The sequence below is a fragment of the Oncorhynchus gorbuscha genome, linkage group LG18 (assembly GCF_021184085.1).
Source record: "Oncorhynchus gorbuscha isolate QuinsamMale2020 ecotype Even-year linkage group LG18, OgorEven_v1.0, whole genome shotgun sequence".
NCBI classification, from domain to species: Eukaryota; Metazoa; Chordata; class Actinopteri; order Salmoniformes; family Salmonidae; genus Oncorhynchus; species Oncorhynchus gorbuscha.
In genome coordinates this window covers 44,686,872-44,701,610 of record NC_060190.1, presented here as the reverse complement: position 1 = coordinate 44,701,610, position 14,739 = coordinate 44,686,872, and the positions used below count along the sequence as shown (strand labels likewise).

At 42.0% G+C, this 14,739-nt stretch overlaps 1 protein-coding gene across 4 annotated transcripts in view; it reads right to left on the bottom strand.

Moving 5' to 3' along the window:
• LOC124003822 (inositol 1,4,5-trisphosphate receptor type 1) overlaps positions 1 to 14,739 on the bottom strand; it is a 179,561-nt gene that overhangs the window by 4,238 nt on the left and 160,584 nt on the right. For all 4 annotated transcript variants that reach the window (XM_046312419.1, XM_046312421.1, XM_046312422.1 and 1 more), the window contains 6 exons: positions 10,989 to 11,164; positions 9,950 to 10,114; positions 8,884 to 9,073; positions 8,378 to 8,473; positions 8,136 to 8,269; positions 1,652 to 1,817 (listed from right to left, as the gene is read on the bottom strand). In XM_046312419.1, coding sequence (XP_046168375.1) covers positions 1,652 to 1,817; positions 8,136 to 8,269; positions 8,378 to 8,473; positions 8,884 to 9,073; positions 9,950 to 10,114; positions 10,989 to 11,164 — 927 coding nt within the window. The remainder of the gene's footprint in view (positions 1 to 1,651; positions 1,818 to 8,135; positions 8,270 to 8,377; positions 8,474 to 8,883; positions 9,074 to 9,949; positions 10,115 to 10,988; positions 11,165 to 14,739) is intronic.

Here is a 14,739-nt window from a genome sequence, read left to right as displayed (position 1 = left end):
ACTTAGGAATGCTGTCAATTAGGTCAATATGACAGAGGACCTGGTGAATGCTAGGGGTATTATTAATAAGGGTTCTAGGATAAACTATGGGTTTGTTGTAACGTTAATGGGTTACAGAGTTAATGTTTACAGTAAATTCATTGAGCTGTATCTACAGATATTTTCTTTAGTTATTTACATATGTAATTGTATTAGAATTTGTGTGTTGGCGATTGAGAGAACTATATACATATTTTGTTGTATTGGTTAGTATTGGATTACGCTTTGACTGCAAGCTCCAGAATGCCTTGTGACAGGAAGTAGAAAGAGAATGCGCCAGTTATGTACAAGTGATTATCCTGACATTCGCTAGCAACTTTTTTTTGTTTTGTAGAATCTAAAAGTTGTTAAATGTTAACGTTAATAAGTAGTATTACTAAAAGAAGCTATCGTTTCAAACCCGACGTCCCGAGTTATTACTTTGAAGATAGTTATTCTATAGGGTTCGGGTTACGATAAAGATCGTAAATCAATTCATCGAGGGTAAGCCATTGTCGTCCTTCCAAGAAAAGGAAAATGTGACTTCCTGAAAGCAGAGGAGCACTTTCAATCCTGTGATATAGTGTTGTGTTTAACAAGCATCTGGCAGAAGCATTTTGACCTTTCCTGTGAACAAAGAACCCTCTCTCAGTCTGATGACTAAACAACATTAGTCTTCCTGGACAGACTGGCCATATTCCCAGAATCTCCAAAATATGAAAATGATCATGTGAATTTAGGGAATGCGTGGGAAAGTGTTGTCATTTTAGATTTGATCTAACGAGGCCAAAATCCTCCAACACCTGTTTAGGTCCTGCTACTACAGTAGGTGTATTGTCATTGAAATCATGAATAGGGATTCTATTCATGGACATACTGTGTACTGGAAGAGGAACAAAGGGCAAGTCTGACTGTTACTTCAGCGGCTGAGAGGAGGACCAGGTCAATGGCTTGAGCAACCACCTCGCGCACTGTGATGGGATACCATCTTTCTAATCTCTCTCCAGTCTCTTCTTTGTCTCTCTTCCCCCCAGGAAACCATGGCGATGGTGAACCCCTCTGGTCAGGCCTCATCTAACGCGTGTGAGTCATAGACCAGCTCCACATACATACAGCTCAGAAACAGACAAAAACTGATCCAAGGTCATACTGTGTGAGAACTGTCCCTGGACTAATTATATCTGCTGCCCATTGGACCCCACTACTTGACTGCCTAAGAGAGAATAAATGTGTGATGGGTAGGCAGAAATCCTCCATGACTCAGTCTTCTAGAGAAAGAGGGAGGAAAGAGGGGATGCAAGCAGTAAACTAACATTCATACAGGAAGGTCAAGCTAAGGACGTGTCTGCAGAACTTGTGCTTACTCATGAGGGTGTGTGTGTATATGTGTGTCTGTACTACCTACATACTCCGGTCATGCTCAACCACCGTGACACCATGTAGTTTAGTTAGAAATAGAAAAAAGTAACCATTTAAGATTATCATGTAAAGTATAAATCAATTCTGCACGAATCTGCCAATTTTCTACTAACAAACTGAGAACAAAACTATTCAGACTAAATGTCTACCCCAGGCAAATGACTAGTAGTTCTGTTCTTCTCAGTCTAGAGACAGTTCAGCTATGTCTCCTCACCACAGATGAAGCAGGTGGTCTTCAAGACCTCTTCCTTCTTCTGTTTCTCACTCCTCAGGTCTGCAAAGGTATCGATGATGACTCCGAAGATGAGGTTGAGGACAATGATGATGACCATGAAGAAGAAGAGCAGGTCGTAAATCACCCTGGCCGCAAAGAGAGGCTCCTAGAAAGAGAGGAGGGGGGTTGGAGGGAGAGGAGAGGTTATAACTTATAATACATGTTAGGAAGCATTATAAACTCCAGGTCACGACTTGTACTGTACAAGGGCTGTGGAGGTAACGAAATTTCATCAGCCGGTGATTGAATTAACAAACACATTTAGCATCTCCTGACTTCCACACCTAACCTACAAAGCCACTGATGCAGACCCTTGGAACATCTACATTTATTAAAGTCTAATAAATCCATGTAATATAGCCTACACCTGCACAATAAATCTATTATTTATTTTAGACAGGTCTAAAGAAACATGATATGAAGAAAAAGTAGTCTATTTCAGAAGAACAGAATAGCATCCTCTGAGTTTTCCTTATGTTAGGTCCTGATCTGGCTTTGCCAAATGACTGTGGGCTACACTAGTTCATTTATCAGACAAGATTTTGTTAGAATTCCATGGCATTATTTTATAGTATGAAGGACACAATTGAACAAACCTGAATAAAATAGAAAGGATATTTTCTCCAAACGATTTGAGGGAGTGCGCAAATATGGCTATTCTGTGTTGAGTATTAACAAATGAATAGGTATTCCTATATGCCTAATTTAGAGTTATTAATGTAACTTTAGTTGTTCTACATACGTTGGGCTATATGTTTAGATTTTTTATACATTGTTAGGCTGCATGATGCGACTAATGATGATTTGAAAAAAGTTGCTTGAAAGTCATGAGCGCTGCTTTGTTTTTAAGCGCAGGCTGTAGACACTTCATCAGACTCTCATTTACAATTTGAGAAGTACTTGATAATGCCTCAAAAACCAGCAGCATCCCCTTTGTGTGGCCATAATGCACCTTAAAAATCCATGCCGTGTGCGGCCTGTGGTCGATGTGCCCATCTCGCTGAGTGCTGTGTGCTCCGAATCATCTCTCACTCATTTGGCTCTCCATCACATAATCAGGTCTTTCTCAAAGGCTACAAGTGAAGACCGATATCAGGGACGCAAATTCCGAGGTGCATATTGACGATATTGGAAGAACTGTCCACATTTACTTTGATGAGTAGGCCTAACGAACAGCAAAAGCACTAGCCTATGTCAATCTACTAACATCATAGTACAAAAGTCAACCTATTCTATTCTGTGTGAGAAATAAATATTCAAAACATAGTCTGGGACAGTTGTGGGAGGTAGATCCCCAAATAATACAACCACTAGCATAAAAAAAAACGTTTTTACGCAATGTGGCTGACGCAACAGATCAGAACATTTAGCTTAAAATGTTCATAAACTATTAGTCTATTTAGTCTATTTCTTCACATTATAAGCGTAATAATGCGCACATGCCATGATCAAAAGGGACCGCAAATGCAATTATGCATGTAATGCTTTAATTATACAAGGTGCATTTTTATGGTGAAAATTATCTTCCCCAAACTTGAAACTCACGCGCTACTTACGTATGCTAGTTAGGCTCTACACCCTTTATAAAGCGGATTAATGTGCTCAATTTTAAGTTATTTGGCCAAACCTTATCAAAACATACAGGCGTTTGGGCAAGGTTACATGATTTGTGCGACTATGATTAGAAAAAGTCACACAAAAAAGGAATAGTTTCTTATGCTGGCAAGTGATAATATATCATTCACAATTAATAGGCTAATATTGTCACCCATCAGACTATTATTGATGTAAATCTTGTCTTTACATATACTACATTTGTTTTGATTTAGAATGGACCATTATCATGCACCTGTATTGAAACAAGGGCAGCGGATAAAATGCATGTCATCTATGCACATAAATAGCAAATGGAGGACGCTTTTCATGTGGTTCATTTTCATCCCAGCCAGGTAGGCTACACACCTGTTGTCAAGAAAAGCAATGTGCTTAATATTAAGACAGCTGAGAAATAAATATAATAGGCCTAGCCTATAGAAAGCTGATGGGATCCTCTTTTTAGTAGAGGCCATCACTCTGTTTTCTCATGCAATTGCATAGCCTATAGAAATGCTGCGCAACATGAGCTCGTGGGCACTCATGAAGTGTTTGATTAGAGGGACAATGGAGTACTGAGTACCAGGCAGTTAACAAGTTTGGTAGGCTACTAATGACCATCAGCAACATCAGAGCTTGGAGAAGACTAATTACCGTGACTGGTCACCGCAACAGCCCTAACTGTAGAAAGTGACACAGTGCGGGTGTACAGACTAAACCAGGTATGAGCAACAGGTTTTTGGTCCAGCCCACTAACTGCTCAACCTATAAAAAAACTATTTAACTGCTCGAATACAATAAAATAATAAAGGTCAATTTAAAGCAATGTAAACCAGTATTAGATGATTTAGGTGTGGACTGGACATACTGTGACCCTTCAGGATGGCATTGCCCACCTGTGGATTAACCACATATAAGACTTAACACAATATAACACAAAGAAATGATACATATAACACAATAAGGTCAGAGTAAAGCCAAAATGTTAGACAGTGAAAGTGGGGCCTGACCCTGGCATGTATCATACTGGGCTGACATATGATGAAGTGACCTAGTTCAGAAAGAGTGACCCATAAGCCATGTTCACAGTGCAGGACTTAATGGTCAAATCAGTTTTGTTTTTCAAATTCATTTTGGAATACTGACTTTCCAAACAGCAAGAGACAAGTGACCAAACCGGATGTGTGCGTGTTCAGACAGCATTCATTTGCTGACATGGCTACACTAGTTGTCATAGTAACAACAGGTGTGTGCACAGTGGTGTAGGCTGATAGGAAGCCTGAGCATCACCACCAATCACCTCAGAAATTATGTAGCAAGCTAAGGTGACAACAATGCCTGCCATGGCAGTTACCCAGTTGCTTTGAATGTTCAAAATCCTAGTGTAAGCCTCAAAGGATAAGGTGATCCAACTTTCAAATCAAATCCTTTTTGGCTAGCCAAGGCAGTCAACTAAGTTAGCTAACTAGGTAGCTGTTCAGCTTTCTAGCACATTCACTAATTTGTTTGTAAACTATTAACAAGTTAATTAGCTACCACATGTTCTTGTCAAACTGGCAACATAGTAACTAGCTAGCAACAACATAATGCCAAACAACCAGTCTAAAAACCACTTGAGGGCAAATAAATCAGATGATGTGACTGTTCAGAGACAAGTCACATCGCCAGGAATCAGATTTGTATCTAACGTCAAACCACCTACGAAGGTGGTTTGATATGTGGCTTGAAATATCCGATTCCATGTGCTTTTTGGCTGCTCAGACTTCAAAACAAAGTAAGAATTGAGTTGGATATGCAAGTAAATGGGATTTTAGTCACTTCAAACTGCCAATGACAACACGGCTATAGTGATGACCCGGGTTGTGTTCATTTGAGTAAACAACTGAAAACGTTTAAAGACATTTTGCAATGGAAAGTGGAAATCTGTTATTAGACAGGTCCAGGTAGTCCCTCTTTGTTTGTCTGTTTCTTCCATTTGGTGCCTATAATGAACATGACCCAGGCTTTTACATAAAGGCAGAACGGGAGCATTGGTTATGAACAGGGGTATAGCCTAATCTGCCATGTGTGTTGATGTGAAACATAAGAACACAAGTGCAAGCGGCCAGATGCCACACTGTTACGATAACAAGAAACAGTTACCCAAACAGGCTATAATGTCGGTAACCCAACACAGGCTCTTCTCTCTTCCAGCACCTCTTTTGGACCGTAACGAGCATTTTATAGATCCAGAGGCAAAGATTAAAATGTTCTAAAACATAAAACCTCTGGAAAACTTTAGATTTCAGAGTTTCTGGGTGAAGCTTTTTTTTTTAAGAAACAAAAACAAACTGACATTCATTTCAAATGTAGGCTACAGGTCAAATGACCTTCTTGGGAGGCACCCAGTGATTGTGTACCGGTTTATGACTGGAGCAGACATTTCTCCACGATGCTCTATGTCATCAGCCCTGGTCTGACAGAGTTCAGAGAAAAGCTATTTCCAGACCCTACTGATTCCCACACAGGGAAGAAGGCCAAGCAGATGGAGGGGGTTCTGAGGAAATTATTGCAAAACCTCAATGTGGGGGTGAGGTTAGGCCCATGACCACCGCAAATGACTGCTGATGGCACTCCCCCAGAGCCTACCTCCATACCACCGTATGGAACCCGTTTCACCCCTCAGAACACCTCTTCCCCAGAGCTAAACAAGCGTATCAAATTCTGCACGTGTTACATAATGCATAAATCAGTCTACCGGTGGCCTATGGTGAATGTATTTTAAGACATGATCCTGGTTTATTATGGTCTAACTTCCCATCAATTGATGTAACCTATGTTGTAGTTAGATACTGACAAAGAAGTTAGTACAGCATGTCGATCATGTCGTTTATAGTTGCAGCACACAGGACATTAGTATAACATGTCGATCATGTCGTTTATAGTTGCAGCACACAGGACATTAGTACAACATGTCGATCATGTCGTTTATAGTTGCAGCACACAAGACATTAGTATAACATGTTGATCATGTCGTTTATAGTTGCAGCACACAAGACATTAGTATAACATGTCGATCATGTCGTTTATAGTTGCAGCACACAGGACATTAGTATAACATGTCGATCATGTCATTTATAGTTGCAGCACACAAGACGTTAGTACAACATGTCGATCATGTCGTTTATAGTTGCAGCACACAAGACGTTTGTACAACATGTGTTTACTGTAGTAACACATGCGCAGAAAGTACAGTTGTTTAGCTACAGAAAGAGGCATCCAGAGAATCTGGTTACGCAGCCACTCCAGTCTATATACCAGCAGCACTAATGGTTCTTATCTAACTTGCTTCAGAAAATACATTGTGTTGGTAATGACGATAATGACATGACTCACCAGCTTCAATACAGAACATACAGAATTTTGCTATAGACATAGGTTTAACCCTACAGAAGATACTGAGCTCTATAGTCTAACTGGGTCTGACTGGGTCTGGACATTCACAAAGCATCTCAAAGTATTCACAAAGCATCTCAAAGTAGGAGTGCTGGTCTAGGATCAGGTCCTCCCTCTTATTTAGCTATCCTACTCTTCAATCCCAGAAAACACACCCACTGGGTGGCCTACCAATTTCATCAGGTTTACTGTGTACCTTTCATTTGATTGGCGCAATATTAGAATGTAGCCTACGGAGAATGCGTTCAGAATGGAGATCAGCGAGAGCCATCAAAACATAAGCATATTCCTGTCTGTTTCAGAAGCCATGCTTAGATTAAATAGCATTCTGATATTTCATAATATGTATGTTTAGGGAAGTTTTCAAGAACCCTAAGCTAATTTATGAAGAAAAAAAAATCCGGTTGAGAGCCTTTACGCACGAAATTGTAACATCGAGTTCTTCAACCTATTGTAATGTTGAAAGACTGGTGTACATAGAATGATAATAGGGAGGACAGTACAACAGCATAGCCCTATTGCTTGCACTGACTATGGAACTGCGTGATGACAATGGCCAAGTATTGCAGCATGTGTCATGTTCAAACTGTTTACGGCGGAAGTATGTGTCATGTTGCTATGTTTTTCCGTTTGCTGCCATGTGACTGGTTTCACGTTCAGCTCGAGTGTACATAAGGAAAAATCATCTGAAACCATTTCTATGTTTATTTACAATCCCCTTCTGCAAACAAATTATCCATTTACCTAGCTCTTATCAATCAATAACTTCATTTATAACTTACAGTGCATGAAGAATGGTGTTATTTGTATCGGGAAAAATTAAGTAGATGTTTTTCTACCTGGAACCGACAGGTTTGCTGGACCTTATTCATGGTTTCCTCGTGAAAAAACATGATGTTTTTATGAGGAAATTAAATCAAGGTCAGAATACACATTTCTGTAGACACACCTATATTTCTGTGATCTCCACCCCAAACGCATAGGTTGCTGGCATATGCATTTCCCCATGCTTAAATTCAAGGTCTGAATGCGCACAGAGGAAAGTGTGTGAAAAGGTCATTAAGTTCCATTTACGTGCACGTACAGCACCAGTCAAAAGTTTGGACACACCTTCTCATTCAAGGGTTTTTCTTTATTTGGACTATTTTCTACATTGTAGAATAACAGTGAAGACATCAAAACTATGAAATAGCACATGGAATCATGTAGTAACCAAAACAAGTGTGAAACAACTCAAAATATATTTTAGATTTTACATTCTTCAAAGTAGCCAGCCTTTGCCTTGATGACAGTTTTGCACACTCTTGGTATGCTCTCATCCAGCTTCATGCGTTAGTCACAATTAACAGGTGTCCCTTCTTAAAATGGTGGGTGGGTGTCTGGTCTGTGTGTTTACCTCTTTGGAGGGCTTTCTCAGGACATCTCCAACCCCCCCTCCACTCCTTAGGCCATGGCTCAGCACAGTGACGATACACATGAGCAGAGAGTCACACGTACGCTCCTTGCCATCCTCCCTGTCCTCCACAAAGTCTGAGGGAGAGTGGCAGGGAAGAGGGTTAATACACACACAACATCTAATTGCCCTTTCACCTTACACTATAGGTTAGTATTATTGTATATAGTTCTACTGTATTGTACCTTCCACTTGGAGCTCTGTGGTGCAGTTGTTCTCTCCAGTCTCAGACCGACACATCCCAGCAGACACCATCTCATTGGCCAGACTGGCTCCGTTCTCTATAAAAGACATCAGGTTAGGTAGCAACATGTGTTAATGGCAACTTGATGAACAACACCTCCAGATAACACCATTATATTGTTTTCCTTGTTTCCAGGTTGTGAGGGAAATTTGGTTGTTGTCTAACTATGTGCAACTCCTATCAACAGACCATAAACGTCTAGCCTGGTCCCAGATCTGTTATCGCTGTTTTGCCAACTCCTTCGGAGTTGAGGAGTTAGCAAGACGGCCCAAACAGATCTAGGACCAGCTAATAAACATTCCTGGTCTGCTCTATAGAATTGGAAGGAATGGAATGGGCATCCCCATTCAGATGAATTATGCCACAATGGGTGGACTGGCTGCCATATTGTGTGTCCCCATAGCAGTAAAACAAATAGTAATTATATTTCTATGGCCTTGTCCTCACCCAGGGTGGTGTTGGGGATGCGATCCACCTCCAGGATGAAGTCATCCTTGAAGAAGATGTACCCCACGATGGAGAACAGGTAGACCAGGATGAGGGCCAGCACTGCTGTCAATACGATGGAGCGACCGTTACGGGTCACACTCTTTATCACGTTCAGTAGAGTCTCCTCCCTGTACACCAGGTCAAAGAGCTGCACGAGAGACACAATACAGAGTTAACACAGAGTTATAGTTTGACCTAATATTGAAACAGCATGGAAGCATTTAGGAATTATTATTTGTTCAATATCTGTTTGGAATTATACTTTTTTGCGACCTCGATAAATGTATTGAGATAAATATATTCTGGTTTAGAAAGATAAAGTGTAAGAGGGATTGATACATTTGTCCAAAAACAGAATCATTTGGGGAAATAATTTCCTCTTTTTACCCGTCTTCTTTCATAGCCGTTATTTTTTCCTGAGCAGATTCCCAGCCATTTTCTCTATGACAGGACTTTTCAGCAGTATATCCTATCATACACATGGACATTTTCTGCATCCTGAGTGGCGCAGCGGTCTGAGGCATCGCTACAGACCCGAGTTCGTTCCCGGGCTTTATCACAACCGGCTGTGATCTGGAGTCCCATAGGGGGGCGCACTATTGGCCCAGCGTCACCCGGGTTTGGCCGGGGTAGGCCGTCGTAGTAAATAAGAATTTGTTCTTAACTGCCTTGCCTAGTCAAATAAAAGTTCAATAAAATAATAAAAAGCCCCTGGGCCTCAGAGTTAGTTACTGAATGGAAAACATCCAGACTGGCACATGCAGTACGCCTGACACATAAAACACCAGCAAGCACCACTCAACTCCCCAACAACATATCTTAAGCCAGTTCCTGTTCATTAAAAGCCACTGTCCTTAAATACCCTGTGTGTGTGTTTGCGCCTGCATGCACACACCAGAACATACGCTGTAAGTCGCTCTATGTCCCTGGACTGCTTCCCTAGCTTTAAGTATAACTGTAGGCTCACCATCAGCCATATATATTAATATACAGAATATATATGTAAATGTATAGATGTGCTCACCAGTAGGCTGTAGAAGAAGACATGGACAAAGACCCCCAGGCTACAGATGATGAGGTACATGAGGTGGTAGAGGAACTCAACGTCCAGGATCATGGCCTTGTAGCCCCGTGTGAACGTGCCTCTGTTCCCCACAAAACTCATCAGGAAGATGGTCTTATTACACACCTGCAGGGACACGATAGATAAAATAATGATTATAAATATAAACCTAACTTTGATTTAAATCAGGAAATCCCGCATTGAGGTCAGAAGACCTCCTTCACAAGTGAGACCTCACCATTAATGGAGTGGGAGGTACCACTAAGTAAAGTATCCTGCCATAATGCTTTATAACTTGATGTAAGCAGGTATAAGCCTTCATTATGTCTTATAAAACAAGGCTTAGAATATTTTAGGTCTCTCTCTACATAAATGGTCAATATTCTCCTTGGACATGCACTACATGATGATCCATGATGACCATAAGACACAACATATATAGGACAGGCATTTCATGGATTGGCATTGGATTGTTCTTAGTATAGTAGGTTTTAGTAATACTGGGGTTCAGTAGATGAGTGTGGGGTAGCTGTCTCCCAGCTATAGGGAGCGAAGGGAGACAGACAGAGGGAGGAGAGGAAGGCAGAAGAGCCCATTTGAGGACACACAGGAAGCAGGCCGTGTGAAAGAGGCAGTTAAATGAATTTTGGGTGGCTGCAGGTGGGGTGTCAGCCTCCTCCAGTGTCTAGTGGCGCATTTCCCAGCTGACCGACCAAACACTCAAGCCATGCCAGTGAGCGAGCCACGCCAGGGAGTGACACCACAGGCAGACTGAGCACTGGAGAGAGGTCTGCATGGAGGGGGCATGTGGACAAGGTATGTAGGTAGTGGGAAAACAGGTGGGTATGGGCTGTTGAGTGAGGTGTGAAGGGAGTACCTGGGACTGGGGGTATGGAGGACTAGCAAGGCCATTCACATTGGAGCACATGGAAAAAAAGATGAAGTGTGTGACTTATGATACAATAAAGTCATTCACACACGTTTCCCCATGCAGACATACGTTGAATGCTCCCAGCAGAAACAGGGTGGGCTGCAGGCCCACAGAGAAGATCAGGCGGATGATGGTGGCGATGATGAGGGTTCGGACCCCCAGGGGCTGGGGCATGGCCACCACGATGGCCAACAATGCCAACATGCCCACCCAGAGCAGGGCAGACAGGTGGGGCTCCAGGGTACCTGCCGAGGACACAAACACACATAAGCATACACACACGCCAGTGGAGTGTATTAATTAATTAATTTTTTTTTTTTAATGAAAAGGTATCTTTTGTCTCTGTTTTCATAATTTTCCTTCAATTCACAAGAGGCTGAATGTATCTCACTGGAGAAAGCACACAACATCGCCCCTCTGTATGTGTAGGCCATCTGTCTGATGCTGTCTGGTCAAAAAGAGTATGACAATGTTTGAATGAAAGGGAAGCTAGCAAGAATTTGGCCTCCCTTGATAAAAAAAGTATAAAATATAACGCCAATCAACACTGAGCTAAGCTGAGTGAGCGCAACCGATTGGTCTTGGCACAGCCCAAACAAAAGTGAAAAGAGAAACATTTGGCTTCACTCCTACCACATCGCGTCGAGAGAGAACTACGTCATAGTTATACTGAAAGGCACTTGAGAATGAAAATGACGGTGCACATTAAGACCAAGAGGCTTTTCCCTGATCTCTGACTACCAGCAGCCACCTGGAGACTTTGAGGAGCTGCACTTTGAACTCAAACAGAGCATGTTACATAACCCTAAAAAATTAGGACACACTTTTGAGTGTGTTTTCCTTAGTGGGGCTTTATAGAGAAGCCTACCTGATGCTCCCCTTGATCCAGGGGTAAATCCTGGATTAATGTGACAGTCATAGGGTTTCATGTGGCTCTGCCGTCACTACCACCGAACCAATCGCATCCCCACCAGCACCAGCAGCCCCCCCCACCCCAACCTGAACTAGGCGTGTAAAAAAGGGCCACGCAAAGACCTGGTTCTGTAACCAAGCCCCATTCACTAAACCAGGAGCTTACTACTGGCAGGTGTGTTTGTGTTAGTGATAAGGGGGGAGTGGGTGAAATCGATATTTACATATCGCAATATCATTTTGGATGATATTACAGTGTATTAATACTTTGTATCGATTTGTAAAATAAATTAAAAAGTAGCTGCGCCAAAACTTTTTCATCCTCCATTTTCTTTTGAAATAGTGAGCCAACATGTTTGCAGTAGTTTTATTTCCAAGACTGACCAAAACTAATTTTCTTATGCTCTCCCGTCTCTCTGCAGCAGACATGTAGTGAGCAATATGTTTGGAACATCAAATCACAATATTGAACCGCAATACATATCGTATCGGCACCTAAGTATAGTGATAATATTGTATCATGAGGTCCCTGGCAAATCCCAGCCAATGTGTGACTGTGGTGCATGGGAACGGGAGTGGGAAATTAGGGCAGAAGAAAAAGAGGGAGAAGTAGAGAGAAGAGGTAGATAGACATGAGAGAGAGGTAAAGAAGGAAGAAGAGGAGCAAAAATGGAAAATAAAAAGAATGAAGGGAGACAGCAAGAGCGAGAGAGAGCAAGAGAAATAGAGAGAAAGAGAGAGAAAGAGAGAGAAAGAGAGAGAGAGCAAGAGAAATAGAGAGAAAGAGAGAGAAAGAGAGAGAGAGGAATACTCCCTCCCTCTCACATGACAGGTGCCACTTACATAACTACCACTGCCTCTAAAAATATTATACTGAAAGATTCACGACTGACTGGCTGGGGGCTGCTGGAGGGGTGTGTGTGTCCGACAACAAAAAATAGTGTGTAAATATGTCAATATTTGTAATAGCGTGTGTATTTGTAAACACACAAGAACTAGGCCAAAGGTATGTGGGGTGTCACGTGACTCCCTCTCCCTCTTCACACAGCTCTACTGTACTGTAGGGAGGGAAACACACACACAGGCACACTGGGATGTACTGTACTATGCTGTAATACTGCTGTAGTCAACAGGAGAGGCCTCACCCACAGCCATTCTGCTCCACTCAGTTCTTATTTTTCCTTTATACTTTTACAAACTCTTATTTTCAATGACGGCCCAGGAACAGTGGGTTAACTGCCTTGTTTAGGGGCAGAACGACAGATTTCTACATTGTCAGCTCGGGGATTCGATCTTGCAACCTTCCAGTTAGTAGTTCAACGCTCTAACAACTAGGCTACCTGCCACCCCAGTAATTACCTCATCTCTGACCGTACTGGGTAAAGGGCCTGTATAGCAGCACTCTCTGGATAAGACTAATCTCAATGGGCCAATGTATATGAACTTTCCACATTAGAATGGGCTTTGGAAGTTTTTGAGTGTTATGCATTTCTTCAAGTATTTGAACAGAACTGGGTGCATCAAAAGAGGTTAGCTTTAAGATGTGCTTTACAGAAGCCAATGAAAGGTTGTGCTGAAGTGTTTAAATGGCTCAGTGAAGTGAGTGAGTCCTGATCCCAGTCAGGTGACTAGAGGTCACTCTGCTGAAAAGGAAAATGCATAGACCAGCACACATTTTAAGCTGGTCCATGCCGGCCAAGCTGGTCTGACCAGCATGGTCTACTTTGTTCTGCTGGGAAAACAGCATGGTCTAGCTGTTTATGCTAGCAGACCAGCCTTCATTGTTTTTTCACTGGTGACAAGCATTCATTGTGTTTTTACTAGTGACCAGCACTGGTTGTGTTTTCCCTGGTGACAAAATGCTGTTGTGTTTCTACTGGTGACCAGCCTTTGTTGTGTTTTCTCTGGTGACCAGCCTTTGTTGTGTTTTCACTGGTGACCAGCCTTTGTTGTGTTTTCTCTGGTGACCAGCCTTTGTTGTGTTTTCTCTGGTGACCAGCCTTTGTTGTGTTTTCTCTGGTGACCAGCCTTTGTTGTGTTTTCACTGGTGACCAGCCTTTGTTGTGTTTTCACTGGTGACCAGCCTTTGTTGTGTTTTCACTGGTGACCAGCCTTTGTTGTGTTTTCACTGGTGACCAGCCTTTGTTGTGTTTTCACTGGTGACCAGCCTTTGTTGTGTTTTCACTGGTGACCAGCCTTTGTTGTGTTTTCACTGGTGACCAGCCTTTGTTGTGTTTTTTTGGGCTGATCTCGGTCACCCTCACTGACCTGATGGTATGGCAGGAAGGTCAGTTTTCTGCCAACCAAGCGGTTGAGGCAAGGTAAGGTGGGGTCCCAAGTGTGTTTCATCAACGAATGCTTAGTAGTTGTCAACTAATGTTAGAAGCTTTCTTGTAATCAGGAAAGTTTGGTGAAGGTACACTGAGCTTCTGGCAGCTAGTTGCAAGTAAGTTACTGTGCATTTGACAATAACTTACCGACATCTGGGTGCCAGTGAGTTACTAGCTGTTACTGGCTATTACGTTACTGTGAATTTTACAATAACTTACTGACATCTGGTTGCCAATTGGGTAACTCAAAATTCACAGCAACCTCCAGGCACCGGACTTAAACAGTAACCTCTTAACAGTGCAGCTCTTTAATGTCACAAGCTCTAACAAAGACTGCAGAACTGACAAGTGTTTAAAGAGGTACTCAACCTTCGACAACATAACCATCAGCCACCTAAACTGGTACTACACTTCCACTGACAGTTGTCAAAAATATACTAGAAAAAGCTGCCCAAATATGCTAATGGGGCCCATTGATACATTGCCCCCACCTACATTTCAAAATGCAGTGGTGATAGTACCTTATATTCTAAATATTGGGTAAAAAAATGAACCATTATACTAGAACAAGTTATCCA